At 46.5% G+C, this 27,212-nt stretch overlaps 1 protein-coding gene across 1 annotated transcript in view; it reads right to left on the reverse strand.

Moving 5' to 3' along the window:
* The window catches only part of HDAC2 (histone deacetylase 2), a 169,529-nt gene that overhangs the window by 135,437 nt on the left and 6,880 nt on the right, over positions 1–27,212 (reverse strand). Inside the window, exons 2-3 of the mRNA XM_069234546.1 lie at positions 10,166–10,278; positions 9,943–10,060 (exon numbers count right to left, since the gene is read on the reverse strand). Of these exons, the coding sequence (XP_069090647.1) occupies positions 9,943–10,060; positions 10,166–10,278 (231 nt within the window). The remainder of the gene's footprint in view (positions 1–9,942; positions 10,061–10,165; positions 10,279–27,212) is intronic.

The raw sequence follows: 27,212 nt of genomic DNA on the forward strand, positions 1-27,212 counted from the left end.
CTTGGGTCCTCTTTATTAGAAAAGGTTACACCTTTGTGACAAACGCACTGTACACATCTTGAACTATATTGACATCGGCTGATCTAACAATTAACTCCTCTTTTTTCATGTTTTTTAATTTATTTTTTTTAGTTTTCAGCCACTCACTTACACATTTGATGTTTACCGGTTTCCTAACTAGGTAAGCAAGATGATGGCCCTACAGATCACTTACCAAGAGCAGGAGCATGTTCAGATTTCTAGACGTATGCTCAAGTGAAAAACAAAATCACATACGAACTGAGGGTACAAAGCAGGAATCATTCTAGAATGTGATTGATGAGAGAATAAGATGTACTCCCGAATAGGTCTACGTATGCTTCTCTATTAATTGGTTAGCTGATAAAACACCATAAAATACTTAAAACGTATCATACTCATCTTGTTTTTATTGATCGTTATTGTGACAGACATAAAAAACAACTATTTAAGCATAAAGTTAAATCACTTGTTACTATTTATGGACAACAAACTATTAGCAATCAACAAGTATACATTCCAAGTACTAGGATCACCAATATTTGACCCATAAATATATTCCCAAAGTAAATGCTTGATATTGAATTTTCAGTATTGCGGTGACACACACGGCTGAGATTCCCCTCCTCACCCCACACTGTAATCTCTATTTTCACCTCATCCCTTAAAATAATGTTTATAAAAGCTCTAACCCTTAACCACTATAGCCCTTACCATATCCCTAACACTAGATCATACCAATGACCATCATACATTTAAAATTATTCGCTATTCGTGTAATCATTTTTTGTTCTATTAATTTATTTTCTGGAAACTGTGTCACTCTTCTAAATAATAACTGTGACTTTTGCATTGGGAGCCGTTTGATTGGACCTGGGCCCCAAACTAACAAAACAGTGCCAAAGTCAGTTCCTGGTTTAGTAGAGGGCTCTGACTGGGGCTTTAAATCAAATTCTGTGTGCTACTAGCAACGGACATGCAGAGAGAGTAGAAGAAAAGGACTAAGTGCTGCATTTACTTGACATATTTGAATGCCAGTAGACATTACTTGTCTCTGGAAAAAGGACCTTAACACCAATATCAGTGCACGTCAATTTACAGCAATGGTTGTACCTTCCAAAGATGGCAAGTTATCTTTCCAGAGGCAGTGGCACCTTACTGAACTTTTGAGAGAAGAGACAGAAAACCACCACCTATAACTGCCTGGAAATCAAGTGTGATCTTCACTGACTAACTACAGCGCCACACACATGCCAAGATGCATTTTAATGTGTACAGCTAATACTGAAAAAGTGCTGTTAATATGTGAACATTCTAAAATGTTCACACGCTTGATAAATAATCATCTCATGTTATCAGTTTTATAAGTTTTTAATTTTCATCATATCACTCAGCCTTCTGTTAAAAAAAGTATTTCTAACAAGAAAGTTGGGAGCCACAAATACATTGAATATTGATATGCTTACTTAAAAAATGACAACCCAGGTATTATTATGAAAGCTGTACCAAGCTTGCCTTTGACAGAGGTATGGCAAAAGATCTACACAACTAAGGGTGACAATAGTCTACAATAGCAATAGCATGAACAGCTTAAAGTACGTTAAAAGGGGGGGGGGGGGGGCATGGCCAAGAAACATGGCCGATAGACATGCTCCTAGTGCGCTCCCATCACTGACAAAATCCTGCAGTGATCCTGGGGCACCCGGAGAACGTGGGGGCCCCTCTCCTGAGTCGGGAGGACGCTCAGGGGACCTGAGCGCGATTGGATCCAGTTTTTGGACCTTGTGGAGCCGGGGCCACGGCGGCACCCGCGTGCCTTTGCTGGGCTGCGTTGGAGGTGGCGGCTGGGCCGTGGAGCTCGCGTAGGAAGGCGGGCGGCCGACAGGAGGGGTTTGCCTGGTGTGGCTGACTTGCAGGAGGGCCTTATTGGGGCCACGGGATGGCCACCTCGGCTAGGCCTTGGATGGGCCAGTCAGACTTTAAGGGAAGGCGCGAGGCCTATTAAGAGCGATGGCAGCTGGGGGGCCTCTGCCAGGACTGTGCGGCTCGCCGTTGGACCCGCTGCCGGGCGTGACCTGGGGGGCGGGAAGCTTGTCGTGCTGCTGCACCCGGGGGGCCTGTGTGGCCGCTGGCTTGAGAGGACGAATGCCTAGGACAGGAGGTGGGCGGCGGCATCCTGCTGAGAAACCGGGGTGGCTGGACGCCAACCTGGGGCATACATTGGGGCCCACAGGACCATCACAACTGGTTGGTGTGCGCTGGGGCAAGGGTGTCCGGTGGCAGCCTCTGGACCTCCAAATAGAACGGTTTCTCCCCTCTATTCTTCTTGCTGCTCTTCTGCATTTTCAAACTTATTTGGACCTTTCTGGTGACTGCCTACTGGGTGGTCCTCGGCTGCTGGGGAGGTTTGAGGCCTTTGATTTGGCCGCTTGGTGAGAAAGTGGTGCCTAAAGGAGCGGAGAACAGCGGATACTATCTCTGTGGTACTTTGTCGCTGAGACTTTATTGGAGGCTGCCCGCTGAATCGGGGTCCACACCCCAGCCCGTGTCCAGGTGTGGGGAGAAATTGGGCATCATAAGCGGATGGAAGCATCACAGGAAAACACAATGGAAAAGTATACTACCCCGGTAGCTCTCCCGCAGTGCGTGGCCAGATTAGGGGTGATTGATGGAGATGGATGAAGATTGATGGAGATGGATGATGATGGAGATGGATGATGATGGAGATGGATGATGATGGAGATGGATGATGATGGAGATAGAAGATAGAAGATAGAAGAAGAAGACGATGAAACGCCGCAGAACATCAAGGAGCCGTTGCGCGCGGAGCGGCTTTCGGCCATCCAGGGCTCTCGGGTGGCACTAGAGGGTAAGACAGAGATGGTGGAGGTCAATCTGATGCTGGTGGACCTCCGGAAGGTATCTGACATGGTTAAGGTGGTGGAGGGTTCCATAGTGGAGCTACAAACTGAGGGGGGGCACTGCGAAAACAAATGGTACAGGCCTCCTCCATGGTTGGACGTCTGGAAGCGTGGTTGGAGGATGCAGAGGGAAGGTCCTGGCGGAACAATGTCAGGTTGCTGGGCTTCCCAGAGCGCACAGAGGGGTCTGCCATGGAGTCCTTTGTTGAAAACTGGATCAGAGATGTGCTGCAGTCAACTGGGCTGTTAAGGGTCTTTGTGGTGGAAAGTGCGCATAGGGCCCTTGTCACGCCTCCTCGACCCGGCGCGCCGCCCAAGGCTATTATTGCCCGCCTGCTAAACTATAAGGATCGGGACTGTGTTCTACGTGCTGCACGTGATCGGATAAGGCAATATGCGAGAACTGCAAGATATCGATCTATCCTGATTACACAAATAAGGTGCAGAGCTCTCGTAAGGGTTTCATGGAGGTCAAGGCAAAACTCCGAGCCATGAGCACTAGATACATGCTCCTGTATCCGGCATGCTTAAAGGTCCTATCGGGTGGGAGATCACACTTTTTCGATCGTCCGGAGGTGTGGCGATGGTTGGAGATGTGGGACAAGGTGGCCCTGGCGGTGTCACTCATCGGGCTTCTGGAGCAGAAAGCCCGGAAGGGAGGTCGCGTGACACTGGTCGGCTGGTGGACTCACAGAGTGGAGATACAGCAAGATGGAACAATAATGGTGGTGGCTGCTGATTCGGTCGGGGTATAGCTCTGGAGCAGGGGCTGGGAGCGGGTGGAGATTCTGCAATGGTCTGACTGTTATCCTCACACCTCTGGGTGTCGGTATGCCTCCTCTCTCACTCTCCTCTAGCAGGGTCGGAGCAAACGGAGAGGGTGTTTTTCTGGAAGAGATCTGCAGTGCTAAATGGCCTCGGTTCTGATGGGGTCCAACGAATGGACTGAACTATAACTGGCCCGCCGGGGCGCTGCTAACACTTAGGGAACTTAGGTCTGGGGTGGTCCTGGATACATTTGTAGACTGATGCCGGGGGAGGGGGGGAGGGGGAAGACTGGGAAGGATTGTGGACACTCCACAACTGTGGTAGGCCTTTTGATATGGTAAGTTGGGGTTTAGGCTGTGGTCCTGGCAGCATTCACAAAATGGACTTACAGTATGGTCTGTTCTGGTTGTTTTACTGTATTTCCGGGGTGGGGGGTGTGGGAGGTTTGTTATTGTTTGAAGTTTGTTCAACAGTGTGGTTGTCAGGGCGAGCTGTGCAATATGTCTGTTTCTTGTCTCACTGCGGAGGTAGCACGCAGGCATACATATCCATCGGGGGTGGAGGGACAATAATATATCGCCATGGGTCGTAATATTAACATGCTGACATGGAATGTCCGGGGCTTGAAGAGTTACACAAAACGCTACAGGGTGCACTCACTCCTAAGCAGGCATAAGGTTCGTATTGCTTGTCTTCAGGAAACACACATGGCTGAAGAGGGATCGCACAAAGTGGCTAAGAAATGGCAGGGACACATGTTTTCATCATCCTTCTCTTCTTATGCACGTGGGATGTCTTTGTGGGTGGCCCCAGGGGTTCCCTTCACTTATGTATATTGTGAGGCAGATGTGGAGGGCCGATATGTTCTGGTGGAGGGCATGTTAGATGGTTTACCCATTGTTATCCTCAACATATATGCCCCTAATACGGATGATCACTCCTTCTACGGCAGAATACCTGAGATTTTGGGGGATGGTGTGGATAGGCCTTTGGTTTGGGCACGGGATTACAATTGTGTGTTACATGGGGATTTGAACCGCTGATCAGTGTAGTAGTAGGGAAAGATGCGGAAGACATTGTAACGCAAAGGGTTAATTAGCTTGAACAGTGTAGATGAGCGTGATGCCTGCCGAAGCCAGAACAACGTGAAAGAAATTCACGATGTTCGCTTTCAAGCTTGTTTTCTTTTGACATTCCGTAGATAAACTTATTCGCAGCTGCATGTGTGAGAAGCAGGCTGTAAAGGAGAGTCAGTCTCAACCTTGAGAACGAGACCACAGTAAAAGATGGAATGAAAACAATGGCCAGGGAATGGCAAGGCAGCCAAGAGACATGTACTGATAACATAGCTAGAAAATACTGGAAGGGGGTAGAATTCAAGCTTCAGGTTATTTAAACACTGAAAGGTGGGTGAGGGAATTTTGAAGCTCGCAGATGGAGTTATGAAACTGTCATCTTCAGACCCAGAGCTGCCTCCCTGTTTTGCTGTTCCAAGACCGTGACGCTCGAGGGGGAGAGAGGTTCAAGCGGGCGGTAGAGGGCTTCCCAGCACTCGTGGACTAAGTGACTAAGTTAAGTTCCACTCAGGGATGAAAGGCTTTTCGTTTCTCTGCTCTATTATTATGATTGATTATTATATTTGCACTGTGTTTATAATCTGAGAAATTCAGCTCGTTTATAGTTTTTCCTGCTTTACTGAACATCATAGTGTAAGTCTGCCACAGTAATTGAAATGTGCATTTTAGTGTGCAGTAAATCAAAGCTTATCTGAAGTATTCAACTCGTTAATATTCTGCTCCCTGAACATCATAGGGTATTGCATGTTGGTATACAGTTATTCCAAGTTTATATCTGTCAATGAACTCTTTACTCAGATGTATGCATAGATGCTCTTTGTAGTGTACTTATATATAAACATTTATATAGATATTTTTTTAATTTACTATTCTTACTCTGTCAATGAACTCTTTGCTCATTCGTATACATAGATACTATCTGTAGTGTACATATATATGAATAGGTGCTTTTCATTGCCATTCTTATTTCACTATTGTTAATGTGCTAAATGCCTGCATTTATCTGAAATTATAGTAAAGCTAAATTTATTCATAATTGGCATGTGGTCCTTCATTGAGCGTCCTTATTGACTTATACCGAACAGGTGTCAACCAGCCACCTGGATAGAACAACCGCCTTCCACCGAAGCTGGGAACGAAACCTCTGATGGTAAAATCTCTTAGGGAGGTGATGACACACCTGGGACTGTGGGATGGCTGGAGGGAACTGCACCCAGAGGGCAGGGAATACACTGGTCACGCCAGAACACATAATACTCACACTTGACTAGACAAGTTTCTGCTGGGTGGTCTCTCAACAGCTCACATGTCCTGGATGTCACTCATATGGGTCGGTTCTGGTCTGATCACGTGCCAGTGCGGTGCAACTACAATGGGGAGAGGTTGTCACCAGCACAGCTTGAGGCTGGCGTAAGCCTGCAGATTTACTTACCGATCTGGTATGTTGGGAGAGGGTGGGTGAAGCCATAAAACAATATATGGAATTGAATTGGAACACGACTGAGTCTCGGGCCTGGAGTGAGAGGCTATGAAGGCAGTCATTCTGGGAGAGTGCATAAGCATGGTGGGCGGGGTGCGGAGACAACTGGAGCGGGATCTTACAGACCTAGAGGTGAAACTGGGGGTGAAATGCAGCAGCAGCCACCTGAAGTGAGCACAGCTGGGAGGGAGGATCTTAGGTTATACAAGGAGGTTGATGCTTGTTGGGATGCACTAAGCCGGACAACGCTAAGAGGGTATAGGAAGCGACTGCATTGAGAGGGAGATAAATCTGGCGAACTTTTAGCATGGATCCTAAAACGGGAGGGGGAAACCCCGCCCATACTGCATATTAGAAACACGGAGGGTGAACTGCTCATGGGGCGTACAGACATACTAAGGGAATTAGCATCCCACCTCCAGAGGGTCTCAAGGGCTGGTGCTGTATTGGCGGAGGAAGGAGTGGGGGAGTTTCTGCGGCAGATGCGGCTCCCGAGCTTCGACCCCCAGAGTAGGGGTGGTCTTGAGCTCCCGATCACTGTGGAGGTGGTGGGAGAGGCAGTGGCGGCAATGGCAAAATCCAAATCTCCCAGCAGTGAGGGTTTTCCTGTTGAGTTTTATCAAGCATTTTCTTTCACATTACGGGAAAATCTCCTGCAGGTCTTTGAGGAGGCACGTGGGCATGGTATGTTGCCGGACACCATGCGTCAGGGTATAGTGTGTTAGTTGCTTAAGCGGGGGGGATGCCGCGGACCCTTCCTCATATTACCTGCTTACCATGTTAAATAGTGATGTCAAGATACTCTGTAAGATTGTAGCCACTCGGCTCCAGGGCGTGATTCAGGGTTTGGTACATGAGGCCCAATGTGGGTTAATTCCTGGTCATAGTACGTCCTATAATTTGCATCACTTGGCACATATCCTGCATTAGACCAAAGGAGTGGTGACAGAATTGGCGCTGGTGTCTCTTGACTTGGAAAAAGCCTTTGACACAGTAGAGCGGGGATATCTATTGGGGATATCTATTGGAGGTATTGCAGGGCATGGGGTTTTTGCTCGGGTTTCGACTGCTGTATACTGCTCCAACTGCTCAAGTACGTGTGGGGGGAGAGATATCGAACACCTGGGAGGTAGGCAGGGGTATACGACAGGGATGCCCACTCTCGCCTCTTCTGTTTTCTCTAGCGGTGGAGCCTCTAGCGATCTGGCTTCGTGAGGAAATGGTGCAGTGGGGGATTTCAGGGGGATGGGCCACACATGTAATTTTCATGTATGCTTATGATGCATTGGTGTATGTACGGGATCCCCGTGTCTCGGTACAAGTGCTGCTGCAGAGGTTGAATGCTTTTAGGGCTGTCTCTGGTCTCAAGATTAACATGAAAATAAATAAATTAAAAATAATAATAATAATAATAATCTCTCCTGTTCCCTTGGGGTCCTTCATTGGGGTTCCACAAGCGGAGCTTCCTGGGGCAGGGCTTTGGTGGGAGGTGGAGAGTTTCAGGTACTTGGGTATCTGGGTCACTAACTCTGTGGATGCGTATAATACACACAATGTTGAGCGAGTAGTGATGGGCCTGGAACGTTCGGTTTCCTTTTGGAGTAGGTTGCCTCTCTCTGTTATGGGTCGGGCAGCAGTGGCAAAGATGGTGTTCTTGCCCCGGTGCTTATATCTGGTACAGCACTCTTTGTATTAGTTGGCAGCGTGGCTTTTTCGTCGCTTGGACAGTTTGCTGATTTCCCTACTATGGGCCAGTCAGCGGAGCAGGGTGGCGGTGTCCGTGTTGCAGGGGGATATAAAGGGGGAGGATTACCGATCCCCAACATTAGATACTACTACTATGCAGCACACTTGCAATGTACAGCCAAATGGATGACAGAGGCTGATAGCTGGGAAAAGAGGTTGTATGATGGTATGTGTGATGGGCGGTCACTGGTGCATAATCTGATGTCGGGGTAGGTCTGATCACACTGCGCCATATCTAGTACAGACTACCGCTGGGATCTGGGAATAGGTGGTGAAGCATGTGCTCAGACGAGCCCCTTTTGACAGGGAGTTAAAGATATGGGATCTGGCCCCATTTTGGGATATGGTGAGGACAATGTCTGTAGAGGCCTGGAGATTGGGAGGTTGTGAGGTGGCTGGTGATCTATACCTAATGGTGAATTTTTATCATTTACTAATGCTCAGGATCTGCTTGAGTTGGGTTCTGGCCAGTTTCTGCAATATGCCAAAATTGAGAGCGTGGCACGTGGGATCTGGGACGGTTTTCCGGTCGCCCCTAGGGCATCATCGGTATTAAATGGATTGATTAATAGGGGTGAGGAGACACACTTGATTACTCAGTTTTATAAAGCCCTACGGGAGGCCAACCGTGAGTGATAAGTGCAGGACGTAGAGCATGGGAATCTGATTTGGGCAGCCCTTAGGGGATGCTGATTGGGATGCAGCCTTGTCGTTGGTCCGAACTGTGTCATGTAACCACAGGTCAAAGCTGTTGCATTTCAACTTTGTACACAGAACATATCTCACACCCAGTAGACTAAATAGGATTGACCCAAGCCATGGGGCATGCTGCCCTCGTTGTGGTGAGTTTGGTGTGATAGTAGTGATTGAGGAGGCTACAGGACTGGAATTGGAGGCAACCCCGATGCCTTGTATCCTGGGAGTGGTGCGTAAGCCACGGGGTAAGGGAGTTGTGTATAAATTGGTGCAGCCAGCGTTGGTACTGGCCAAGCGTAGAGTAGCAACTGGTTGGAGGAGTACGCGGAATCAGACTCCCCCCAGCTGGCTGCGAGATCTGCTAGAGTGGGGAGCAGAAGAGGGGCAGCATATGCGCTTCGCACGAAGTGATGAGAGGGCACTTGCAGATGTGGCGGCTTGGGGTGCACTGCTGGAGCGGTTCACTGGTGGGGAGGATGTAAGCTATGTAAGCAGCGATGAGATAGTGGGGGATGGAGATACACACCTCCCCCTATGAACAAGTGGCGACCAACTGTGGTTTCAATATACTCCTACATGCATAAGTTGTTTAAAGCCTGGTCTCATAAGGCTATGGGTCGGGAAGGTGGGATAGAGGATAAGATCGGTGCAGAGGTTATAACTCTCTATTGACTGGAACTCTGGTGTGCATGCCCTTGGGCACCCTTGTGTAATGAAAACGTCTTGCTTTGCTGTAGCCTGCACTGTACTGTACTGTATGTTTTTGTTGGTTTGCAGTTTTTAAAACTTAATAAAAACAGTTTAGAAAAAAAAAAAAAAAAGTACGTTAAAATGAAATATTTTGAATATCTGAAAATAACCACTATTCAAGAAACAGAATCCGACATACATAGGAGAACCTTCCTTATGCAGCAGAGGAATGATACTAAAGTTGCCTCAGGGAGCTAAGGAGAAGCTGTAACATAAAAAAATACTGTGCAGAGTAGAGGCTGTTGGAAGGTGAAATAATTCCTGAATTTTTGGTAAGCAGAGGTCTTTAGAGCAGATCTCACATTAAAACTAGTGTTTGTTCTAGCAGTAACGAATATTAGCTTGGCTCTTAACAGAGAAGAGCTCAAGTATACCATGTTACTTGCCACAGGAAAAAAAAAAAAAAAAAAAAGTGTGCTTTTTGGAAGTCCTGTTCTTCTATTCTTCTCATCTACTGTTTTATCATTGAAACACCACCAGGACTTACATCTCTGCATTTGCTTGCTGTATTCAGACATGTTGTCTGGCCTTATTGATCGTAGAAATTTGATATATTCGTCACTGTGATATTTGGTCATTTCTTCAGCAGTAGCCTTATGAGGTCGCTGCAAAACAGAAATAATAAAGAACGCCGCTTAATTAGTAATGTGCATTCAATTACCTTTGAATAAAAGGAACTGCAATACATTAAAACTCAACAGCACACTTACATATATTTCCATTTTTCTGTACAATCCATAGTTCAGCAGCAAGTTATGAGTCATACGTATACGGTGAGGTTTCATGGGGTGCCCTTGTCCATAATAATAATTTCCAATATCACCTAGAATAAAATTAAGCGATGATGATTTAAAACTTCACGACATTAAAAATAATAATAAAAAAATTAGCTCGCAAGTTATCCAGCCGAGATGAAAATATCCTTTTTATGCCCAAATTCTATTTCACAAAATCGCTGCTCTTCTGCTACCACATATTTAAATATGCCAAGTGAAGCTTTAGGGAACGTCTACAGACCATACACGGTGCTACTTACTCAGAACTGGAACAGTCAGAAAAGAAAAGATAAACAAATAAAACAGGGCCCTAAAGGACGTCATTAAAGACACTATCAGTGCTTTTACCTTTAGCTATACGAATGGGTAAGCCCGAATTCGCTAGCAAGTACTTAACTGTAATAAAAGTATTAATGTGACTTCCGGATCAACATTTCTCAGTTCTCACCTCCCACTCAATCTCCTCCACAACACTTCCTTTTTTATGCATAGCTAAGCTACATTTTAACACCGCAATGGCATGGACGTAATAGACAAATTATGGATCACAAAATGGTCTGCTAAAATAACCGTAAAAATAAAGTTCAAGACAACCCTCCTGCAAGGCCGAAAAAGAAGACTGACATACAGGAGCGGGCCTTGGAGTGGATGGCTTACTGAAGACAAAAAATACCTCAAATGCTATCAGGTCAGGCACTGCACAGCCCAACTGCATTGGATGCATGCGTATTTACTACAAAAATGAACCATAAGCTTTTGTGTGTGGAAGATGGCATGAGATTTAAACCGCTAGCACTATTGCTGTTACAGGAAAGAACGGAGACACAAGCAGAAAATGCAAATGCTGGAGGTATAACAGAGTCCTCTCAAAGTTTTGTAAGCAAATGAAAAACTCATTTTATAGAATTTTTAACTCAATATATTTAAAAAACAAAAAAAGTCTCACAAAAGTTAAATGTTTACTTTCCAAAGATAACCTCCTGCTCGCTGACATGACTGGCCTCCTGTCTTTGTATTCCCCAATTTACATCTTAATCTGCTTTTACTTCTTCCTGTGAGGTGACACAGGGAGTGTTCTAGTCTCTTGGAACTTATTTGCTTGGACACTTTGGTAAACAAGCATTGGCAAGTCCAATATGCTGCGCCTATGTAAGAATTATTGGCAAAGCCAATGTGTTTTACTCATGTTGTCCATTAGCGTCACTGCGGATCAGCATGAATAAGAGTAGTGCTGTAGAGTAGACTCAAAGTAGAGTGGCACAGCATAGAATGGAGTAAAGGTGTGTGGAGTGGCGTGGAGAGATTTCTGTACAGTGGAGCAGAATGTCGTGGAATAGAGTGCAGTAGATTGTCAAAGTGGATCGGTGCAAATGGGCAAGGAGGGGAGCAGAGGAGCATGGATTGGCAGAGTGGTGTGGCATCAAGTGTTGTGAAGGGAGTGGAGGGCCACAGAGTGGCACAGCATAGAGAGGAGTGGCATAGAGGGAGTTTCGCACAGTGGCACAGAGTGCAGTAGATTGTCAGAGTTGAGCGGTAGAGTGCAGTAGATTTTCACAGTGGAGTAGCACAGAGGGCAGTAAAGTGTCATAGAACAGAGTGGCATAGTGTCAAGGAGGGAGATCGGTGTTGTGTAGGAATCAGAGTGTCCTGGAAGGAGTGTCGTAGAGTGGAGTAATATGTCAGAATAGAGTAAAGTAGCATAGAGTGTTTTGGAGGGGCGCATAGTGTCGTAAAGTGTTTTGGAGGGGCGCATAGTGTCGTAAAGTGTTGTGGAGGGGCGCAGAGTGTCACAGCATGGAGAGGCACAGAGGTTCGTAGAGTGGAGGGGGCGCAGAGTGACGAAGAGTGGAGGGGGCGCAGAGTGACGAAGAGTGGAGGGGGCGCAGAGTGACGAAGAGTGGAGGGGGCGCAGAGTGACGAAGAGTGGAGGGGGCGCAGAGTGACGAAGAGTGGAGGGGGCGCAGAGTGAAAGAGTGGAGGGGGCGCAGAGTGACGAAGAGTGGAGGGGGCGCAGAGTGACGAAGAGTGGAGGGGGCGCAGAGTGACGAAGAGTGGAGGGGGCGCAGAGTGATGAAGAGTGGAGGGGGCACAGAGTGACGAAGAGTGGAGGGGACCAGTAGAGGCTCGTAGAGTGGAGTAATGTGCCAGAATGGAATAAAGCAGCGTAGAGTGTCTTGGAGGGGAGTGGAGGGGCGCAGAGTGTTGTAGAGTGGAGGGGCGCAGAGTGGAGGGAGCGCAGATTGTCAGAGTGGAGATGGCCCAGAGTGCCAGAGTGGAGATGGCCCAGAGTGCCAGAGTGGAGGTGGCCCAGAGTGCCAGAGTGGAGGTGGCCCAGAGTGCCAGAGTGGAGGTGGCCCAGAGTGCCAGAGTGGAGGTGGCCCAGAGTGCCAGAGTGGAGGTGGCCCAGAGTGCCAGAGTGGAGGAGAGGAGGGGGCGCAGAGTGGCGGAGTGGAGGAGAGGAGGGGGCGCAGAGTGGCGGAGTGGAGGAGAGGAGGGGGCGCAGAGTGGCGGAGTGGTGGAGAGGAGGGGGCGCAGAGTGGCGGAGAGGAGGGGGCGCAGAGTGGCGGAGTGGTGGAGAGGAGGGGGCGCAGAGTGGCGGAGTGGTGGAGAGGAGGGGGCGGAGAGGAGGGGGTGCAGAGTGGTGGAGTGGAGAGGGCGCAGAGTGGTGCAGTGGAGAGGGCGCAGAGTGGTGGAGTGGAGAGGGCGCAGAGTGGCGGAGTGGAGAGGGCGCAGAGTGGCGGAGTGGAGAGGGCGCAGAGTGGCGGAGTGGAGAGGGCGCAGAGTGGCGGAGTGGAGAGGGCGCAGAGTGGCGGAGTGGAGAGGGCGCAGAGTGGCGGAGTGGAGGGGCATAGGGAGGAGTGTAGTACAGAGGAGTGGAGCATCACAGAAAGGAATGGAGTATCGTAAAATGGAGTGGAATGTCACACAATGGAGTGGAGCATCAGAGCAGCATTTTGCAGTGTGGAGTAGAATGGATAAGAGTGGCGCAGAGTGGCAGAGCATTGAGTGAGGTATGCATGGTGTGGTAGCGATGTGTCATTACAGACAACATATTTTCAATTGAAATGACATTACATTTGCATAGACATACATTTTTGCTGATATAAGTATAAAGAGCACAAACAGTAATGTGTGGAAATGTCATCACGGAATCACAAAAAAGTGCTTAATTTGTACTATCCTAATTGTGACATATTCTGAAATATCTTAACAGTTCATTTCCAGACATTTAAATTGTGTTGTGTGCTAGAAAGAAGAAAAAAAAAAAAAAAAAAAAACAACTTTTCCATACCAAGATGGTCACATTAATCCTCTCACTTTGAAGTCAGAGAAAGAAAAGCAAACACCAAGCTGTATTGTAAGACAGAGCCTGACGTTTGACCTCCGTCTTTGAATAAACAGCAAATGTGACAAGAACAAGATTTAAAGACCTGTTTACAGAAAGCGAGCACTCAAAAGAATACAGTAAATAGGCTTTGCTCCACAGGAGGGATGAACTCAAGCTGGCCAGCTTAAAACAAATACAGCCAGCAAATAGAAAGCAAGCAACTGTGAGTTATAAAATATAAAGCCAATGGTAAGCAACGGTTGTAATGCATTGCCAGGGAACCTTTCAGAATGTCCCCCAGAAGACGTTAGCAGCCGTCTGTTAGACTTTGACCTAAAAAAAGGCTTATTGTTAGATCTGGCATCCTTAGGGTGTCTTACCCCAGACCTTTTTACCTCCTCTTTTGTTGCTGTATCTTTTTGTTGGCCTTAGGACTCTGAGCACTTTACCACTGCTAACCAGTGCTAAAGTGCATGTACTTCAACCCTAAACATGTTAAAATTGGTGTATGCACAACTGACTTTTTTAATTTCAATGTAAGTCACATGTAAAGAGGTATACCTTCTACCCAGGTTCTGTAAATTAAATGCTACTAGCGAGCCTGCAGCACTGACTGTGCCACCCACTTAAGTAGCTATGTAATCATGTCTCATGCCACTGCAGAGCCTATGTGTGCAGTCTCACTGCCACCCGACTTGGCATATAAAACCTGTAGCCAAGCCCAGCACTCCCCTTTTCTTACATATGAGTCACCCCTTAGTTAGGTCCTACGTAGCCCATAGGGGAGAGTGCCATGTAAGTAAAAGGCAGGACATGTACCTTTAAGTTGTTCAAGTCCTAGTAACGATAAACTCCTAAAGTCATTTTTCATTACTGCAAGGCCTGCCCCTCTCATAGGCTAGCATTGGGGATTTCCTTATAATATCTTTAAGTGTAATTCCTGATCTGAGAGGAGTAGCTGAATCATGTTTAGTACCACTGGAATGGTAATAATAAATCATCTTTACTGGTAACATAGGATTTATTATTACTATTTTAGAAATGCCACTTTTAGAAAGTGGACATTTCTCTGCACTCTCTGCCGTGTGTGCCTACAACCTAACTCCAATACCCGTTTGGCTGAGGTTAGGTGACAGTGGCGCTTGTGCATTCTCTTCAGGAACCCATGACACAGGATACCCAGCTACGGCTGCATTCATCTGCATACTGATGTCTCTTGCTGGGGAGGATGTTGGGAAGGGCTCACACTTACATCTCGAAGGGTAGTGACCAGAGCCCACACAAAAGGGCTGATTGCACCCTACAGATAGTCTGCAGCCGAGGCGGAGCTGAAAGGGGGACCGGTGCACTTCACAGAAGTCCTTTGCAGTCCTCCCCCACACCAAAGACACTTTCTACTAGAAGTACTGGGCCTCTTGACCCACTAAGACAGTACACAACTGGACCCAGAAGAAACTCTGCTGGAGTAAAGGCTGCTGTGTCGGAAGGATTGCTGCTTTGCTGAACCCGACTGTCCCCAGGAACTGCTGCCTCGTTGAGCTGCCCTGCTGCTTCTGACCTCTGACCTGCAAAAAGAACTCACAAAACAACTCAAGAATATCCATGCGGGCTTACTGGTTGCCCCCCTGTTCCATCCTGAGGTCTAAGGAATGCAAAAAAGACCTCATCACAAGAAGACCTGCCTCTCTGCCTGTGTCTGCAGCGCTTCCAGAGTGTGTGGGCTGAGTGCCTTAAGAGTGTGGCAGTAGAGGCATCCGTAGTTCCAGCACAGTCCCCGGATAAGCAACAAGGTTTGGGGCCAAGGAAGACTGTGCCTTCCCCACAAGGAGTACTGGGAAAGCAACACATTGCAACAGGTGAGCAGCGCTCTGGGTGCCCAAAGCTCTATTCTATTATCCCATTGATCAGGTTCATGCCATAGTTGCAGGAGGACAGCCCAGAGTCTAGCATCTAAACTGGAGGCTATGAAATACCGTCCCCCCAAGAATAATCAACCGAGCCATGAAGGGAGCTCGCATGAACAACAGAGAAGCTCTTATGAACACCACTCTACAAAAAGAGAAGGAGGAAAGACCAATATGTATCACAACATTTAACATAGCCTCCAATCAAGTAAGCAAGATCATCAACAAACATTGTCGCATCCTCAATAGTGGCTAATTAAATATTCCCAAACCCATGTTTTCACATAGACGGGGGAAACAGCCTTAGAAGTATGCTTGTACACACCCACCCATGCCATCTTCATAGTAAACCAGATTATATCAACTACCTACCACTACTCAGTGGACATTATCCATGTGGGAACTGTAGTGAGTGCCATCTAACAAAGGTCACTAAACAGGTCATCTTTAACAACAGCATAACATGGGACATAACAGACTTCTCCAATTGTAACACCTAGCGAGCAGTATACACGATCACTTGTTCATGCAACCTACATTATGTGGGGATGACCACCCGCAAGGTTAAGACTTGCATCTGCAAACATCTGAGTAACCTGAGATGTGGATGGGCTACGACTAAAATGTACGGTCATTTCAAAGAGAAAGCACACAGAGTGGAGGACTACTAGTGGGTTATCCTGGAACACCAAAAAGAGATTAATGGTGAGTCTACACTGTTCGAAAAAGAACAGTGATGGGTCTATAAATTATGCACACACCAAATTGGTCTCAATGAGAACATACCTTGGAGCCAGCTGACAAAGTATTAACATCACATTAATCATTAGTCGGATACACATCTCCTAAAATGAATGTTAGACCTAGGCAGCGCAAAAGGTCCTATGTCCATCTCATGCCTTTATATTCCATAGTGTCACAAAGAGCAAAGCCCTCATCAATAAGTATTAGCCACTCACATATACGTCACCATCATTGTAAGAAGGGAACGAGTAACCCTTTGTTAAACACAAGAAAGAGACTCCCAAATAATTATCAAAAAGAGGGAATCCCCAGTTCTGCCTCTGTAGGCCCATGAAGCCCCAATGAGCTCTGTGCAATTATAGGAACCCACAAAGGATACCTACTTTTAGGGTCATTGCGGACCCCCTTTCTTTCCACGAGGGGGCCACCATATTGGGGAAGTTAGCGGTCTAGTGCTGCACGCTTTAGCGTGCCGAGATGCAAGGGCTGCTGTACATTTAAACTCGGCTCCCAAGTGAGCATTCAAGATTCAGACCCCGGGGAGGTGAGCATTAGGTACTGAGCGGGAATGTCACCTTGAGGAAGTAAGTGCCTTTTGAACATTGTTTACATCACGCTACAGATATGGTAAGATGAATGGATTCTCAAAATTTGCCAAATCTTTAGAGTGACTACAAGCACACTCCCCTCTTCCCCCCCACCCACCCGGATGAGCTATGATATCAGAGTAGGTTTATGAATTACGCATGCACCACGTGTGTTGTTTGGTGTGTTTCACATGTTTAAACGTTTTAAATGTAGTATGTCCTGTATTGTTGATTGTGACAGTACTTTGGTCTCATTCCTGATATTCACGAGTGCCGTTTCCCACGAGTGGGGCGCAGTTTGCAAATAGGTGGCACCACACCCACAAACAACATGTATAGCAGCCCATTACAAATGGAGGCTATGATAACTATGCATCTCTTGTGTTTCCACAGGTATCAATGACAGGCACCATAGACAATGGGTATCATCTTATGACACCACATTAGTTAGGTGAATTGCGCCATATCACTGAGCATGTATTATTTATGCTTTCATTAGAGGAAGTCAAACTAGGAGTGGCACCATGAAGTCCATTATGGTCCTGAAGAGGAGCCTAGGGGTAAGGCACCGAAACATGTTGCCTAGGAAGTCATCTAGATTACATCCCCCACTTCCGCAGCCCCCTTTTTAATCATACCGCCTCGAAGAGATCTATTAAATATTTGGAATTACTAGGAGGCAGGTATTTTTAACTCACCCAAGACCCCACCACTCCTATCCCTCCTGTGATTCACAGTGACAAGACTATATCAGTGCTCCCATGTATCCCGTAGGTCGTAGCACACTCCACAACGTAGCGTAACAAGAAGAAACCCAATGATGAAGCATGCCACCAAGGGGTAACCCTGGTGGGTGAGGGTTTTTCTAACAGGAAAATCCCTTTTTCTATCCATCCTGTGGTAGTTCTTTTAGCTGGGCCTCTGTTGTAATGTCATATAGGCTATAAGGAGGACAGACCCAGCCCCACAACCTTCTTTCTCCCTCTTTGTTTTTGTATAGCACGAGGAGAATAGTCATCTCGATTGGCCAAAAGCTTATCAGTCTGGGGCAAGGTTAAACCAAGTTCCTTTTGAACTGTTTGTGCTATACCTCACACCTGTTGCTGACTTCAAATGTTATTAAGTTAATATCATTAGAACTGATTTCTTTTAGAGAAAGAATGTGACTGACGATAGAGTAGGCTTTGGTGATTCAAGGGACAAAGCGTGTTATTGCATTTACCGAACCTCAAAATAGATGCATAAATAACTGGGAGAGTATTATTCTTGATTACTCGCAAAAGGAAGCCACTCCTCTCTCTTTCAGCAAGTTTTCATTATGATGATTTGGTCAAGCCTCATTGACCCAATTTGAAGCATGTTTACCCTCTGGCATAGAGGTATTAACATGTATGTTAACGGACAAAACCAAGATTATATTACCTTGCGTTTTTACTAGTTGTTCTAGTTAACAACCAGAAAAACAGTTGTCATTTAAGTCACCTTTTCTGAATCTCACAGCATAATCCTTCGTTTTATGGCTCTCCGTATTCGATCTAACTGAACCACAGTTAACAGAATTGCACTTAGTACGGGGCATGTGAAGACTGTGCTTGGGAGGATGAGCACAAGTTATCTTTAGCATGTAACCTTCTTGCCCTGCAAGAAGTAAAATTGAAAGTTTTAAAATGCTCTGAATTTGAAATTGAAAGCTAAACTTTAATTTGGTATCTTTATTTATGGGAGCAGCAAAACCACAGGAAATGGACTTTAGTATGGACTGGTCACATTCATTGGAGCAGCGCTGGTATGCTCAGAGGAAAAAATAAGTATGTACTAGGAACAAAAATGACAGTGCTATTCGAGAATCTAATCTATCACTTAGCCTTTTAGTAACAAAGCTAAGAGATTGATTTGGAGTTTGGCGGAGGGGTTACTCCGTCACAAGCGTAACTGATATCCCGTCCACTGTAATACAATACCCATAGGCTATAACAGAATTGTAAAACGACGATGGAATATCCGTCACATTTGTGATGAAGTAACCCCCTTTTGAAAAGCTCCCATTTTATTGTTAAAAGTTCGATTTGCTCATTTATTTTTGAATTGAATAAAATGTTTCATAATTTGCCTTATTTGTTTGAAGTATATTTGTTTCACATTTTTTCTGTTGTTTTGAGGTCGCTGAACTAGAACTTATTTGTGTATCATAAAAACACCCAAACATGTTTAATAGGGAAAAATGTGGATTGGTGGGCTTTGCAGCTGTAGGAAGCTAGCTCTGTATATACTATATCAAAATGAGACATAGTATGCACAGAGTCCAGGGGTTCCCCAAGAGGCTTCACAGAGGCAACAATAGATAATACTAATGCTCTATTTGTGGTAGTGTGGTCGAATCAGAGGGTAGTGTTAAGCATTTGTTGTATACACACACAAGCAATAAGTGAAAACACACACTCAATGACTTAACTCCAGGCCAATAGGTTTTTATATAGAAAAATATTTTTTTAATTTATTCCTAGAACCAGAAGAGTCATTTAGCTTTAAATGAAAGGCACTTTATACAGTAATACTTAGAACTTTGAATGGAATCAACAATGTACACAGTTTTCTTTAAAAAGGCAAAAAGCCATTTTAAAATTGGACACACTGCAATTTTCAACAGTTCCTGGGGGAGGTAAGTAAAGTACAGTTTTTGAGGTAAATCACAAACTTACGGGTTCAATCTCCTGGGCATAGGTAGCCCACAGCTGGGGATTCAAGACAACCCCAAACACCCAGCACCAGCAACACAGGGCCGGTTAGGTGCAGAGGTGAAAAAGGAACCAAAATAACATAGGCCCCTATGGAGACAGGGGGTACTACAGTTCCGGTCTGCTTGCAGGTAAGTACCTGCGTTGTTTGAGGACAGATCAGGGGGATTTGGATGGGTATTGGAGAAGCCCAAGTAGGCACAAAAATCACACCATCAGCGGCACGGGGTCGGCCGGGTGCAGTGTGCAAACTGGGCATCGGGTTCTCAATAGAACTCTATGGAGGGACCCAGGGGTCACTTAGGCCCTGCAGGCAGGGCACGGGGGGACTCTCGGGCAAGCCACCAACTGTGCAAAGATGAGAGCCGCCTGATGGTTGTCGCTGCACCGGTGGTCAGTTTCTCTCTGCCTGGGGGCTGCGGGTGCAGTGCTTCTCCAGGTGTCGGATACCTTCGGCCTGGGAAGTCGTGGTCAGGGGGGTCCTCGGGATTCCCTTTGCAGGCGTCGTCTTGGGGGTGCAGAGAGGTTAGCCCAGGGTGGACACGTCGGAGTCACCTGGGGATCCTCTCTGGATAGATGGTTTCTCTGGACACGGGCCTGGGGCGTCGGGTGCAGAGTAGTTGGACTCACGCTTCTGGAGTGAGGGGAGAGTCCCTTTAAAGATGGTTTCTTGGTCTTCTTTTTGGAGAGGTCCGCTGTCCACGGGAGTTTCTTGGTCCTCGGTGATGCAGGTAGTCCCCTGGAGGCTTTTCAGGAGTCACTGGTCCTGTAGAATGCGTTGCTTCTTTTCTTGCAGCTTTTCGAAGCAAGAGTCGGGCCGGTAGGGCTGGGGCTGTGTCATTTGTTGTCTCCTCCTCTTCTCTGCGGGGTTTTCAGCTCAGCAGACATTCTTTCTTGAGGTAGTCAGGAACCTGAAGAGCTGGGTTCAGGGTCGCCCCTAAATACTAAATTTAGGGGGGTGTTAGGGCCAGAGGGCAATAGCAAATTGCTACTGTCCCCGAGGGTGGCTATACCCTCCTTGTGCCCACTCCATCTGGGAAGGGGGAGAAGGGGGACACATCCCTATCCCTATTGGTCCTAATCCTCCAAAGCAAGATGGAGGATTTCTCAAAGATGGGGTCCCCTCAGCTCTGGACACCATAGGAGTGGTCCTGGCTGAGGGGTGACTCCTCCTTGTTTTTCTCATTATCCCTCTGGATTTGCTGCCAAAAGTGGGGGCTCGTCCAGGGGGAGGGCATCTCCACTAGCTGGAGTGCCCTTGGGCACTGTAACACCAATCTTGAGCCTTTGAGGCTCACCGCCAGGTGTTACAGTTCCTGTAGGAGGAGGTGTGAAGCACCTCCACCCAGGACAGACTTTGTTTCTGACCACAGAGTGCACAAAGGCACTCACCCCATAAGGTCAGAAACTCGTCTGGAAGTGGCAGGCTAGCACAGACCGGTCAGCCTTGCACTAGCAGTTAGGCTAACATACAGGGGGCATTTCTAAGATGCCCTCTGTGTGCATGTTTCAATAAATACCACACTGGCATCAGTGCGGGTTTATTGTGCTGAGAGGTTCGATACCAAACTTCCCAGTATTCAGTGTAGCCATTATGGTGCTGTGACAAAATCCCAGACCATATACTCAGTATGGCTACCCTGCATTTACAATGTCTTAGAATTGACTTAGACACTGTAGGGGCATAGTGCTCATGCAGCTATGCCCTCACCTGTGCTATAGTGCACCCTGCCTTAGGGCTGTAAGGCCTGCTGGAGGGGTGACTTACCTATGCCAAAGGCAGTGGTTTGTGGGCATGGCACTCTGAGGGGAGTGCCATGCATACTTTGCCTTTTCTCCCCACTAGCACACACAATCTGCAGAGCAGTGTGCATGTAGTGAGTAAGGGGTCCCTGAGGGAGGCATAATACATGCTGCAGCCCTTAGGGACCTTCCCTGGCCACAGGGCCCTTGGTACCAGGGGTATCTTTTAAAAGGGACTTAACTGTGTGCCAGGGCTGTGCCAATTGTGGAAACAAAGGTACAGTTTTAGGGAAAGAACACTGGTGCTGGGCCTGGCTAGCAGAGTCCCAGCACACTTCCAATCAAAGCTGGCATCAACACTAGGCAAAAAGTGGGGGGTGACCATGCCAACAGTGCCATTTTACTACAGCAACTGTTCCTTTTTTTCTAAATACTATAGAGAATGATAACTTAACAGAAACCTGGCTGTCAAAATAATGAGGCCATAATTTATTAAAAAGAGGGATAGAACTAGTTCAGCATGTTGTAGGCTTATTTCACTTATGAACGTTTTGCCAAAGTTATTTGCTACATATTGGAGCAACTGAACAAACGAGTAAACAATAATAAATGTATTCCTCGAGAACAAGCTTGATTCCACCATAATTATTCTATTGTGGATCACTGTCTAGTGTTTTGAAATGTGGCCTTTATGCATAAGGGGCAGATATGGTTGAGTGTCTGCCTGCTTCATGGTCTTCAAGGCCACTTTTGATAGAGTTGATCGTTGGCCACAGGGAAAAATATAGAGGCCCAGGGTGTGGCACCTGGCCCAATTTGTATAATTGTTTTATTTTGGGCTTAGATAATTGAGCCAGGGAAGTGGTAGAATAATAGAAACAAATCCAATAAAAATATTTTTTGAATCAGTGCTGTATCCTTACTACAGCAGTGTTCTGTCTCCTCTTAGCTGACTTGCAAGAATCTTTAAGGGACTGCTGATTGTGAGCTAACTTGCTCCTGCTGCAAGGCCCCAAGACTTCTGGGTCCAGAATTCAGCTGAGGTGAAGAGGGGGAGAAGACCACAGCCCTGACAAGTGATTATACGCATCTTGTGTTAAAAAAAGGCCTTCTTTGTCATTTTCTCGCATTACCCCCAAGTCTTACATTGTCATGCAAAAGAATCATGTCCTGAAGTGCGATAAAACTGTGTAGTTCGAGTTTCTCACTCTACTGGGACAAACAACAACTGAGCTCCAAGTACTGTTTATCAAAGGCTACAAGATGGCTCTAGTGTACAACGGGATGTGTAGGATTCTCAATATATTCCGGTTTGGAATTATCCTACTATCACAGAAACTCATATCCAGACCAAGCAAACTACAGAGATTTTAAGAGAAACACAAAACCACACCCAGCCTACTTAATGTAATAAAGCATCTCTACTCAAACCGTGGCATCAAGCAGATGTGGATGTCCAGCCCCAAAACAAAGCTTCTAAATATATGCTAAAAACTGGGTCAATCTACACTGCAGTGAAAAAGGGGCCTGATTGGAGAACTGTACAGGGAGAAGAGATAGGCGGGACGAGATGTGGCCTATGGACTAGAGCTATTTTACAACCCTAGAAGAGGACTTGAATCCCAAACTCGGCTTAACATTCTCCGATTCCGTGCAAACCATCCAACTTACCCATGCTAAATACCCCAAACCCCAGACCCCCGTCCCCCTCCCCACCACTGAGCAGCACCAGCAAACACTCTATAAACGTATGCAGCCTCCAGTGGCTTGGACAAACCCAGGCACAGGTGAGGACAGGCCCGTTGGTGACCCTCTGTGCCTGGCCAAGACAAGACTGGGACCTCTCTCTTGGTTTTGTGATCTTTACTGGTATACAGCTGTTCCTTTTGAACTCTGGGGAAGTGTAAACGTAAATTATCTTCAGTCGCTGGCACTGTTAAACACCTGCACAGTGGGACCAATATTATAGTGCTGCTTACCTCAGCAGTAGGGGCATTATCCGAAGAAATCACTGCAGTGGAGGAACTTAGGCTGGGCCTCAGGACCCTGCACAGGAATTAGCACCGACTCCAGCAGAGGCAAAAGTTAGTGGAGGACTCAGTTTGACTGTACAGGCGAATATCAAAATACCCACTACAGAGAGTTTTTTTGCCATCTTAAAGTGCTACGGCCCTACATTCAGCTGACGGACTAAGGGCCTCTAAATCCACTGATGGTTGTGTCCCCTTGGGTGGGTCTAGTGGCCCCAGATTGTTAGTCAACCATCTTATTATGTCCATTGTCCAAGGATTTCTGCACCATGATAGCTGAATGACTTAAGGATTCACTGGTGGCAAAACTGGAATCTCTTAGTGCTTCTATTTCTTCCACCTCTGAGCTTAGTCTTGCTAAAATCGAGGAAGCCATTGATAATTTGAAGGGCCAACTTGAGGCTTTGTCTTACAATGGTTCAGAGATGCAGTCAGTCAGTTGTATGCCCCGCTCCCCGGAGGGCTGATTCTAATACTCCGTTCTTCCTGGTAGAAGAGGGTGGTACTCTCTCCCAAACAGGGATCTCTCTGGCACAAGGCCTGCAAAATCACCATGCACCTAGGGTCACACAACCTGCATATTCGGGCACTCATGGCCCTATTGATGCAAGAGCCATGTTGCATGCTATTTCGACTGAAGCCCCATATTTTTAAGACCCAGTTTTTGGGCTCCCTAATGTAGTAAACTTTGCACATTCTGTTTCTTTACCAGTAAATAATTCCTTATCAGCAAACGCTGCGCCACATAACTCCGATCTTCCTCCAGCTGTCGCACTGTATGTTATCATATTGGCTAATGTTCCTGTGTTGGCGCTAAATGCTGTTGAAAATCATGGTCAGCTCAAAAATAAAGTGGTCCGCTGGTTGCATAAAAGAGTCGGATGTTGCCTACCTCTGTGTAAGGAAATTATTATGGCCAGGAGAGTTTTATGAACTGGCTCACAATTTAAGACTATGGATGGTGACTGTAGTGGTCAACTTTGATAACCCTCGTGCTGATGGGTACTTGTTATCCTCGTTGTCATCAGGAACTGTGACTACAGTAAGGATCTATGTTTTGCCTTAGTTTTTTTTTTTTTTTTATATAAGCCAACTTTTCTTTGTTCTAAGGGGTCCAATGCTCCTACAGCCTTATCCACTGACCCTCCCCCCTTATTCCAAAGTCTTTGCCAGAGGTTAACGTCTCCACCTCCAATTGTTTCGCTCCACTAAATTTATTATGCAACAACGGACTGCTAATCCAGATGTCGGCGGCTTGCCTCCCTGTTTGTGAGGCTCCGAGGACAATTGTTTGGATTCTGACACTATTTTGATTTTAAGCTGGAACATTGCTGGCCTTGCCAACAAGAAATATAAGGTATTTTATGACTTTGCATCCAATTTTAACATTGTGTGTTTACAACAGACACGGGACAATACTACAAAATTGTTTTCTTAATAGTTTTCTTTCTTTTCCTAATCCTGCTTCATTTTTTCATGGGAGGGCTAGGTTTGGTCGTCTTATTTTTGTCTCATTAACCCTCGAATGTACTCTGTCTATAATCAACACTGGCTCACCTAATCTGGCGGCTGTTTTGTTGAAATTTCCTCATTTTCCCAGTTTGCTAATAGTTAATTTTTTAATAATGCTCCCTCTTTGCCCAGTACACTATAGCCACTGGACCTGCTACGGCATAAAAACAGCATCTGTTGCAGTAGGAACACTTGTACAAAGACAATCTGGTGGGGAGCTGAAGGGAATACTGGGACAACCAGTTGTGATCTCTTGCCACCATTTTCCACTTCCACAAAGATCAGAGTATGAAATATGCGGATGGGATATATATGATTTGAACATGGTAAAGAAAAGAACATTCACAGCAACTAACTAAGTTTAGTAAAGCAACAATGATGTCACTCTGCAGAGAGCTGCCAGGTTACTTTACCAAACGCCAAAGAAACGTGCTAAATTTCAGGACGAACTGCAATATGTAACAAACATTAATAATGACAACATATCTGGCTTTAAAGCGCTAACTCATTAAGAAATAAGGAAGCAAAAAGTGCACTTGAACATGCCTGTGCCTGGATGCAGTAGCACTTTAACCCCTTCTGTGCCACGGACGCAATGGTTACGTCCTGCGGCACAGTCCTGCTGTGCCCAGGACGTAACCATTCCGTCCTGGGCACACAGCCCAGAGGGAGCACTAGCGCTCCCTCTGTGGGGTTTCCCCCCCCCCAAGTCAGGGATGGAAGGGGAAGCCCTTCCCCTTCAACCCCTCGGCCCCCCCCCACCCCCTCCCTGTGACGTCAGCACGCGCCGATTGTCACAGAGCCTCCCCCATCGCACTGGAAGCTCAGCTTCCAGCGCGATCGGAAGAGAAATGCTTTGCATTTCTCTTCTGATCACGTGGGGGAGGCCGAGAGAGGCTTCAAAGGGAAGGAAATGTATTCCCTTCCCTTTGAAGTCTCTCTCTGCGTTTTGGCAGCTGGATTGAAAGCAATCCGGCTGTCAAAACGCCCACTAGACACCAGGGATGTCTTTTTTATTTTTTAAACTGGCATAAGGGAGCGACCCCTTGGGCAAGGGTTGCTCCCGGGGGGGGGGGGGCGTGGGGGGGATGGGGGGAGTTTGCATCAAAAAGTATAAATATGGGCCAAAATGTGCTTTTATTGAAAAACGGACAGGATGGCAATAATACAACCGAGCTGGGATTAAATGGTTTCTTCCAGGGCTGTAGCTTTTATTGGTGCAGCAGGTGCAATGGCACCCGTGCACAGGTGTGTGAAAGCCCTCTGCACTCAAAATCGTGCCTCTCTTTTCCTATCTAATGACAGCACTGTGGTTAATGTTCCATCCTTGTGTTATGGCCCTTGGTACCATTTCTACACCACTGGCTTCTTTGGTGGAATGATTTTGCTGTCCTTTAAATCCTGCCACCGCACGCAAATGTGTAGCCCTGCCAGGTTATATTTGTTTGCCTGCTCAGTTCTACTCTCTTGTAGTACCGAACTAAACATAAAGCGGACAGGAACATATAGAAGCCATTTTGATGCGTACACCATGCTCATGATCTTGCTTATACAGGTCTTTCGTCTTTGCATAGACAGAGACCAGTGAATCCTGGGAAGTTCTATGATGGCTAATGCGCGTCACTCTTTTGGGCTGCACTGAATCAATACATTAGGGCCATTTTTCAGAGAGAAGAATGTTTAGTAGTTTCTGAGGGATTTATTCTGGAGGGAGAGATATGTCCTTCCCATGTGAAAACCAGTCTGTATTGGTCATTTTAATAATTCAGTGGTCTTGTCATGTTTTTTTTCCTAAAAGGCTTTGTTGTCAAATTGACACTGGAATCTTCAGCGAAGTAAAACAGTCTTTATTACTTTACTGTTGAAGAACCTCAGGCAAGCACTGCTCAGAAGTGCCCCACACAAAAGGCATCACATCACCAACTCAACATTCTAGTCTAGTCAGGAGGACCACACCAAGATATGGGAAAAGGAAGGGTAGCCTTTTTTTTTTTTAAGGCCTTTTCTGCCCCCCCTGTTTATTTTTTTGTTTTAAGTGTGGGGAGCGACTCCTTAGGCAAGGGTCGCTCCCATAGGGGGCAAATTATATTTAGGCCATTTCTGCCCCCCTTTGGGGGCAGACTGGCCTATTTTTATTGGGCCAATCTGCCCCCAAGGGGGGCAGAAACCACTAGACACCAGGGAGTTTTTTTGTTTGTTTGTGAATTAAGGTAAGGAGAGTGACCCCTTAGGCAAGGGTCGTTCCCCTGGGGGGCAAATTTATTTTAGGCCATTTCTGCCCCACAGGGGGGGAAGATCAGCCTATTTTAATTAGGCAGATCTGCCCCCAAGGGGGGCTGAAACCTCTAGGCACCGGGAATTTTTGTTGTTGTTGTTTTAGAGATGGGGAGCGACCCCT

The sequence above is a fragment of the Pleurodeles waltl genome, chromosome 5 (assembly GCF_031143425.1).
Source record: "Pleurodeles waltl isolate 20211129_DDA chromosome 5, aPleWal1.hap1.20221129, whole genome shotgun sequence".
Taxonomy (NCBI): domain Eukaryota; kingdom Metazoa; phylum Chordata; class Amphibia; order Caudata; family Salamandridae; genus Pleurodeles; species Pleurodeles waltl.